The sequence below is a fragment of the Nothobranchius furzeri genome, chromosome 14 (assembly GCF_043380555.1).
Source record: "Nothobranchius furzeri strain GRZ-AD chromosome 14, NfurGRZ-RIMD1, whole genome shotgun sequence".
NCBI lineage: Eukaryota > Metazoa > Chordata > Actinopteri > Cyprinodontiformes > Nothobranchiidae > Nothobranchius > Nothobranchius furzeri.
Genome location: NC_091754.1, coordinates 52599765 through 52609070, shown reverse-complemented (window position 1 = coordinate 52609070; position 9306 = coordinate 52599765). Strand labels below are relative to the sequence as shown.

The 9306-nt window shown below is 44.0% G+C and overlaps 1 protein-coding gene across 1 annotated transcript; it reads left to right on the top strand.

Annotated features, from left to right (window-relative positions):
• The first annotated feature begins 1237 nt into the window (after positions 1–1237).
• LOC107381063 (SLIT and NTRK-like protein 5) lies at positions 1238–6712 on the top strand. Its single transcript, XM_015952552.3, has 2 exons — positions 1238–2133; positions 3175–6712. Exon 2 carries the CDS (start codon positions 3233–3235, stop codon positions 5855–5857), a length of 2625 nt encoding a protein of 874 aa, XP_015808038.1. The 5' UTR covers positions 1238–2133; positions 3175–3232; the 3' UTR covers positions 5858–6712.
• Positions 6713–9306: the final 2594 nt, after the last annotated feature.

Below are 9306 nucleotides of genomic sequence, written 5' to 3'. Positions count from 1 at the left end.
TGTCTTATAAACCATTCCGCGTGTTTTTAACCTTAATTCTGTGATAAACTGATACAAATTTTATTGAAATCTTCCTGATGCAGCCGACTATTGTGTATCGTTTTGTTAAATAATATTAAAGTACCTCCACATACGTTTAAACAGACACTTTTTCTTAGACTCCATTTATCTTTGCCAACAATGAAGCACCAAGGCCACAAAGTTCTAACGTCTTGTGTCCACTGAAATGCTAGGTATGTACTCTCCAGACATTTTAAGGTTCATGTCTATTATCTATGACTGGTGTGTTTGCATTGATATGGTTGCTATGGTTACACAGAGCTTCAACGCAAACTATCTCTACTGTTACTAACAAGCCCAAATAAAAGGAGCAACCACTAGCCATACCACTTCCTGTCCCACCTAGTGAGACCAAACATGGACAAGAGTAGGATTAATGAATATTGTCTGCTTTTTTGTTATACATAGTTACATATTAGGGCACAGGTATTCCAACAGAAACATAGTGTTGCAGCAGAAGGTTACCCAAACTACACAGGAAGTGAAACAGGTTATTGTGCTTTCAATAACCATAGAATAATGTAAACAAGACAAATGTCTCTTAGAAAATAAATAAACAATATTTGCAATTTATGGAGATGATCAATTTTTGTTCAGTATTATTATTATTATTATTATTATTATTATTATTATTATTATTATTATTATTATGGAGGGGCAGGCTGGACCACCTCATTCAGGCATATGGAAATCCCCTATTTGTGAATGGAGTTAACAAGCAAAATGAGAAAGACAAAATAAATAAAGAAATTAGAACATTTTGTTTAAAGTATATAAACCACAAGATTGATTTCAGCATGAGGGGGGTAACCAGGGGTCCATGGCTAATGGGAGGAGGGGCAGTAGCCCCCCCACCCCTGCCTCCGTAGGTTTGCCCCTGACATAGTTTTCTCGGTAAAAACGTGTAACTTGAAATATCTTTAAAACTGATCAAATTAGAATTAATTTGAGCTTTTATTTTTAAATATTCCATTTTGACTGATTAAAGGAGACTGGATGTGTCCAGTTTTGAAGTCACACTGATGGCATGTTGCTGCTGGAGCAGTCCGACTCACAGAGTGGAGCTTGGGAACACAGCTGCCTGCCAAACGGCTTTTTTCATCATCGTGCTGCCCTCTGCGGGTCTTCCTCCATCCTCCTGCCTCCGACATCAGCATCCCTCCTCCTCTTCCTCCTTCTCCATCCCTCTGTTTCCCACCCAGCCTCCTCCACATCACCATACCCCCTTTAAGACTATTGCGCGCATTAAATTGCTTTTCATTTCCGCGGCCGTGACAGTCCAAGAGATTCGGGTAAGGGTGGGGGGAAAGGATTTACGCATTTTCTCGAGTCTTTTTTTTTGTTTTTCTCTTTTTTCCCGTTTTTGTTCCCCCCTCCTCCCCCCGGACTGTCATTCTGTTTCATATCACCGCTGCGGGGTTATGCGCCGCTTTGCGCCAACCAAGATCAAGTTCCACTAGTTGAAACATTGGTGGGAAGATCAAGCAACGCGCAGGATATCGCATGACCCGGATTACTGCGTGTAAGGAGGACGCTGGACGAGCATATGCGCCGATCTCCGGTCAGTTTTTGGAGCATTTGCAATTGAAGCAGAGGCGCTCGCAGAACCGGTCCGAGGAGTCGTGTCCTTCTGCGTTCACCAATGCGCACGGATGAAAGTCACCGTTAGAACGCATGCGGCGCGTCTGCGGTGATGTGGGATTACTGCGCCCTTTTCCGCCTCCCGAGCTCCACCATGTCCGAACTTTGGTTCTGGTTCTTTTTCCGAGATGCCGATTCCTGCTGGAGCAGCAGCACAAGAGCCGCGCTGGCCGTCACGTTGCTGGCGTGAGTGAGACCGTATGCGCGCTCTTCCGTGCCTGGTTTATGGAGCTAAACGTCGAGGAGACTTGACTTGTCGTTTCCCCCCTTCCCTTCCTCCCCCTATTTTTTTAAAACATACCAGTGGACAAGGGTGGGTGAAACCGGAGAAAAAAGGGGGAGAAAATCCATGTTTTCCAGCGACGTTGGAGGAAGAAGCAGGGGCATAGCCGTGATTTTCGGGATGCCTCGGCGTTTATCGGGATCACCGCGGTAAGAAAGCAACATTTTACCTAATCATTTACCCGTTAATCCCATTTATTTGCAGTTCTGATCCGATCTGACACGTTTTCTAAGGAGGGGAGCTGTCCGTGGTGCTGAAAATCTTCCAACAGCGAAGTTGATCAGATTTAATACAGTTTAGAGGAGGGGAAAAAAAGGTGTCTGCGGCTTCTGTTGTGTTAACCAGCACAGAGCCGGCATCTCTTTTTGCTTTTACGCCCTCATCATCCCATTTCTGGTCTCCTGGACATGAGATTGGACCCCCGCCTCTAAGTTATTAGCAAGATTTCATGTTGTTGTTCAGTTAAAATGGGAACGTTCAAGATTTCCTGGCGTTGTTGTGTTCTGTTACACCAGATGAGTGCAAGTCTGTAGCAGGGAGATTAGAATATGGAAGCTTCTTCAGATTAATCACATAGTTTGGTTTATTTATTTATTTTTTTTACTTTTTTCCCACCTTTAGAGAGAAAATGCTGCTCTCATTGCGCAGGATTAGAGCCGCTCAATAAATGAGGCCAGATTTTTTTATTTAAAATTATCAGTAGCTGCCTTGTTAATTTGATTTGTTCTAGCAGTTTGGTTTTACATTCGCACCTATTTAATCCTACATGGTGCAATCCTGAGTCCTCTTGTTTGTGATTCGGCTGGATGAGGAGGTGTTTCTCCATTGTTTCTCCACAGTTTCGCTGGGTACCGGGATTCTGTATCGTAGAGTTCATATGAGGTGATTTTTTTTAGATACGGTTGAAAATCTAAAAGAAATAGAGGTTTGTTTTCTACACATAGGTCAGGATGTTGATGTAAGATGAATTAGACTTTAGTTGAGCAATCAAAAATGCACAGTGGCTGTCCACTGAGGGGGAGTTTTTGAAATCTTGGGTGAATGCATTCCAAACAGATTTACTTCCCCCGTTTTTGTGTCTCGTGAATACTCGTGGGGCTCTGCATTTCAGAAGTGTTGTCACATACATTTTCTGTGTCGTATAAACACACAACCCGTCCTTTTTCTTTTTCTCTTTCCCCCTTCTTTAGATGACACCTCACACTGGCGCCGCACTCAAGTGAGCTGGGGCATCCTCTCCCAGGAAAAATGCATATCTGGATCCTAAAAATAATCCTTCTGATTGCATCATCCCCGAGGACGGTTGAGATGTATGATAATTATGGGGAGATCTGCCGACACCTGTGCACGTGCGAGGAGAAGGAAGGGGTCCTGATGGCGAGCTGCGAGAACAGGGGGATTATCAGACTGACAGACATCAGCCCGGTTCATTTCCCCATGTACCACCTCCTGCTGACAGGGAACCTCCTGAAAAAGCTGTCAGTCAATGATTTCATCAATTACACCGGGGTGACCATCCTGCACCTGGGGAACAATGATATCTCTGAAATAGAGTCGGGCGCCTTCAATGGACTCCAGGGATTAAAAAGGTTGCACCTGAATAACAACAAGATTGACGTTCTGAGGGACGACACCTTTGCAGGACTGGAGAGTTTGGAATACCTTCAGATTGATTATAACTACATTACCATCATAGAACCCAGTGCCCTGAACAAACTGCACCAACTGACGGTGATGATTTTGAATGACAACCTACTCTCTGCCCTCCCCTCCAATATATTTCGGAATGTTCCCCTGACGCACCTGGACCTCAGGGGGAACCGGTTAAAAATGTTCCCCTACATTGGCCTTCTGGAACACATGGACAAAGTTGTGGAATTACAACTAGAGGAGAATCCCTGGAACTGCTCCTGTGAGCTGATTGCTCTGAAGGCCTGGCTGGAGAGTATAGCCTACACGGCTCTGGTGGGAGAGGTGGTGTGTGAGACGCCCTTCAGGCTCCACGGCAGGGACCTGGACGAGGTGTCCAAGCAGGAACTCTGCCCGCGAAGACCCACGGAGGAGACGGTCAGGCCTGCACCCCCTAGCAGCACCAATGGATATTACCAGACCACACCTGCTGCCGTGACAGCTTCTGCCACCTCTTCGGCTGTTTTTAGGTCCTCCTCTAGGCCTACAAAGGGCACACGGCAATTTAACAGAACTAGGTTAAAGCCCACCTCTCGGTTACCGGGTGGCAACCCATACAACTATGGCCCCATCATTGCTTTTCAGACCAAATCTCCTGTGCCTTTGGACTGTCCCACTGCCTGCACATGCAATCTGCAGATTTCTGAAATTGGGTTAAACGTCAACTGCCAAGAGAGAAAGATCGAAAGCATTTCTGATCTAAAACCCAAGCCATACAACCCTAAAAAAATGTATCTCACTGGAAATTACATTCCTGTGGTTCGGAGATCAGATTTTGTCGATGCTACCGGATTGGATTTGCTTCACCTGGGAAACAACAGGATAACTCTGATCCATGACAGAGCTTTTGGGGATTTAACCAACCTGCGTCGGCTGTATTTAAATGGTAATCTCATGGACAGGCTTACAGGGGAGATGTTTTTTGGCTTGCAAAACTTGCAGTACCTCTATTTAGAGTACAACAAAATCAAGGAGGTGGATGCGGGCGCTTTCCGCTACCTCCCTAATCTCCAGCTGCTTTTCCTCAACAACAATCTCCTTAAAATTTTACCTGTGGGCATCTTCTCCAGCCTCTCCCTGTCGAGGCTTAATCTGCGTAACAACCAGTTCCAAAACCTGCCAGTGAGCGGGGTTTTGGATCAGCTGAAGGCGCTAGTGCAGATAGATCTGTTTGAAAACCCCTGGGACTGTTCCTGCGATGCGGTGGGCATGAAGATTTGGCTCGAGCAGCTCAGTGCAGGCACTGTGGTTAACGAGGTTGTGTGTGAGACGCCTAAACGACACGCGAGCATGGATCTGCGTTCAATTCAGTCAGAGCAGCTGTGCCCAGACTATTCTGATACTTACGTCTCACCCACACTCCCAACAGAGGAGCCCATGGATGGCCACGCCGTCACCACACATGCTCCCCAGAAGTTCAACCCCCTCAGCAGCACTGTCCCCCTCTCCGTCCTCATCCTCAGCCTCCTGCTTGTTTTCATCATGTCCGTGTTTGTGGCGGCAGGGCTCTTTGTGGTGGTGATGAAAAGGCGCAAAAAGTCACAGAGTGACCGCACCAGCACCAACAATTCAGATGTCAGCTCGTTTAACTTGCAATATAGCCTCTACAGCAACCGCTCGGGCCCTAAAGTCAAAGCCCCAGCGGGCCACGTTTATGAGTACATCCCCCATCCAATGGGCCACATGTGCAAAAATCCCATTTATAGGTCAAGGGAAGGGAACGCAGTGGAGGATTACCGTGACCTGCATGAGCTCAAGGTAACATACAGGAATACCCCGGATGAAGAGAGGGACAGTACGATGAGGAGCCCTTCGTACAGCGTTAGCACCATCGAACCACGTGATAACCCTTCCCCTGTGCAGGATGCAGATCACTTCTTCAGAGGAATCCTGGAGCCTGATAAGCAATCGTCCCATCAGTCAATCCCATCCATCCCAGCGGGAGCCAATTTAGAGTACAAGTACACAGGGCCGGTGTCGTATACATACAATCCAAACTTTGATGTCAGACGGCAGTTCTTGCACCCGGAGAGGATAAGAGAGACGGTGCTCTACGGCACAGCGCCTAGTACTGTTTATGTCGAGCCCAACAGAAACGAGTATTTGGAGCTAAAAGCTAAACTGCAATCTGAGCCCGATTACCTCGAAGTTCTGGAGAAACAGACCACCTTTAGCCAGTTCTGAGCAAGGCTCTGTTAATGCAACAGAACATGTCCCTCTCTGTTCTTCGTGGAAGAGCGGCTCAGTTTTTAGGGTGCCTTGGCACAAAAACACCAAGCGGGCAGAGGGAGTTGAGAACGGGGTGTGCCGAACAATCTTGTTTCCGAATCACGACAATACGAGAATGGATATGAGCTTTCTTGAAACATGGATGAACAAAACTTGCTCCACTTAACTGATGATGCAAATTTTATTTTTCTATGGTGAAGGTCGAATAACACAAAAAATATATGTGTACTGGTAAATCCTACCCAAGATCATTTTCAGGAATATAACCATGCATAAAAAGGTATATTGTGAGTCAGAAAATGAAATTGTTTATATATAAAAAAAGAAAGAAATAAACCCCTATCGGACAAAAACACTGTACAGCAGATCATCAGAACTGTGTAGGACTATTTTCTGCTGTAGTCTGTAAGTAAGTATTTATTGATATAATCTGCCATGTCTTTTCAAAACTTTGATTCTACATCAATATTACATGTGTCATCATACTCCCATCATCCTCGGGAAAGGCTTATGTTCGTAGTTTCATTTTACTGTAGCTCTGCATTGTAAAAGTGGCTTATTTTGAAAGTGGCACACCCCCCCAAGTGTTCAAAACAGACTGCGTCATTTGAAGATTTAAAAAAAAAAAGGAAAAAAAAAGAAGTGTCTTTGTATGCTTTCTGCACTTTTTGGAATTGGGAGGCGAGTTCGCCTTCAATGAGCTCTCATAAAAGAGATTATTATATTAAAAATGAATATGAGTATTCATTCTTAATATGTAGAGTTTATATGTTATCAAACACTAAATTGATAAATGATATTTGAAGTATTCATCATGTTGTGTGATACTAATATTTTATTCAATGTAACACCTATTTTTATACAAGCATTGGCAGATTCCTTCTTAGTTTGGATTGCTTTGCACCTATTGCACTATATTGACCAAACTATGTTATTGTCATCAAATAAACATGATGTCAGATTCATAAGACGCGCTGATGAGGGAACTTAAGCTGTTGGTTGTGAAACGAGGGATATCGTTGGGTTAAATCAATAATTCTCATTCGTTGGGGTTAGGGTTCAGGGTATCTGCAGGTTTAAGGGAGCCAAATTTAAGACTTTTCAAGACATTCTTTAAGGCCACTTTGACCAAATTTAAGCAATTTTTAAAAATTAAATTTAAGCTTTAATTCCCAGCTATTGCCTGGAACCGGTGCTAACCACGTCGCGAACGTGGGATTAGCCATCCAGTTACCATTAAACTTGCACTTCCCCATGGCGCAAGCTCCCACTAGCTTAACCAGCTAATGTGCTCATCTAAAATAGCCCCCTTTCACAACCAGCTGAATGTGTACAGTTCCGCTTATTCAAAAAAAAAAAAAAATGCTGAACACCAACTAGAAATTCACGAAAATTTTATAGTAATAAAATAATCTTGTTTATTGGGTCTTTAGTAAAGTAAGACCTTTGGAAACTGTATTTAAGGGTTATTAGTCATTTTTAAGGATTTTTAAGGCCTTAAATATGGAAAATCAGATTTAAGACTTTTTAAGGACCCGCAGATACCCTGGGGTTAGTCGGGGGGAGGCAGAAGAATCTGTAATTTTTACCATTTTTTATGCTGGGATGCTGAACTAGGTGGAAGTAGCACTCATCCCTCCTGTCCTGCAGACTCATGAGCGAGGTGTAATGAAATAGAGGCCTTTCAAACACGGAACGTTTCAAATGTGAAACGGAAGAGAAGGCATTCCACACAGCTGGTTAACTAGTTAACCTCCTGGAAATCTGAACGTGACTTTGAATTTGAACGTTTTACACTGCTTTCGAGCTTGACTTTCTGTCTGGCTCCAAACTGCGGAGTTTGACGTGTTCTGGAAGCGTAGCGCATAATAAACACAGTGGAATCATAAGCAGCGCATTATGCTTCTGGGAAACGTCCAGAGCATTATGCTTCATGGCAGGTGGAAAGGCACCTGTCCACTAATTGCCGTGAACGATGCCGTTTTGCGGCGTTTTCGCGTCAGGTGCAAAGGAGGGGATGCCTGTTTAACCCAGCAGAAAAGGCAGCGAATAAACACACAGAAGCAGCAACAGTGGAGGCATCGGAACAAGTCATGAGAAAATCTCCCTGGATTAACTGTGAATATGGTTGGAAATCTGGAAAAGCCCCCCAGAAAACGTATGTTCCCTAGGAGGGGATGGCGGAGAATACGTGAGAAACACCGTCTTGGTGATCTAGACAAAGGCGGCTTTTATTTTCTAATTAAATGTGGGCTAACAAGAACCAACTCGGTCTTGGATTTAGTCAAATCTGCTGAGGATACTGTATGTGCTTCACTCAAAGGGGCAACTTGGGTCTCAGAGAGGATTGGAATCAATAGGGTTCAATCAATGAGCATTATCCCCTTGCAATTATACCATGACAACTGCATCCACACCACTGCCTGGCAAGAAACAAGGAGGTCATTTATATCAACTTCACTGGGAAACCGATTCCAACTCCCAGCAAAGCCAGTGGGTACAAACGTCAAGATGCACGGGTAGATTAAAGGGTTTTTAATTGGTTTTGCTTGATGTGTGCACACGTTTCAGACATCTCTTCACAAAGCATGTTCAAATGTTTTACTTAAAGCTCAAAAGCGCGTGTTTCAATTTTTTTTCCTCCCTTTTGGTTGCTTCACACTTGACCCAGTTAAACCCAGTATGCAAAGCAGGTCGATAAAAATGCAAGGGGTGAAGCACGCCACCATTTTCGCTGTGCAGCGAGCATCACTATTTAGGAATTCAATCAAACAGAGACAGACGGGATCTTGTAGGAGAGGAAAACTGCCGTCTAATTCCAGTGGAATTATTTGGATTACTATGAATTTATAATTAAAGATATTTATGTGCAAATGTGGTTACATAACGTTATTTTTATTGCCTGTTTTCGCTTATTGAGCGGAGAAAAAAAAAAGGACAGAAAAGCTTTGGGTCTTGCTGGATCTTTTCATAGAAGCCCAGAACGAGAGCAGAAGGCACCGTTTGGGAGATGAGGCGTTCTGGAACCGATCGTAACTGTGGATGTGTCATACATGTAGCAGGGGACATGAATCAGAGCCAAGAAGTGCGTTCAGACACGGCATCAGTGGTCTTTGGGGTGTTCTGAGTTAGAATTTTATTATTTTTGGAGACACCTTTATTGAAAAAACTGTTTATTGAGGTGCAACAAGCACCTGAGCAGCTTGGTGAGAAATGTTGAAAAGGTGGCGCAAATGGCTGTGGTGTTTTTGTAAATGTAATGTTTTTTGCTCTGAATGATTCGTAGGGACACTCACAAAAACAAAGAACAGAAGGAGGAAGTTTCACGATTTAAGTCAAATCGTTAAGCAGCAAATGAGATGAGTAAAGAAAAAAGTGGAAATATAATCTCCAGAAAAACAGTC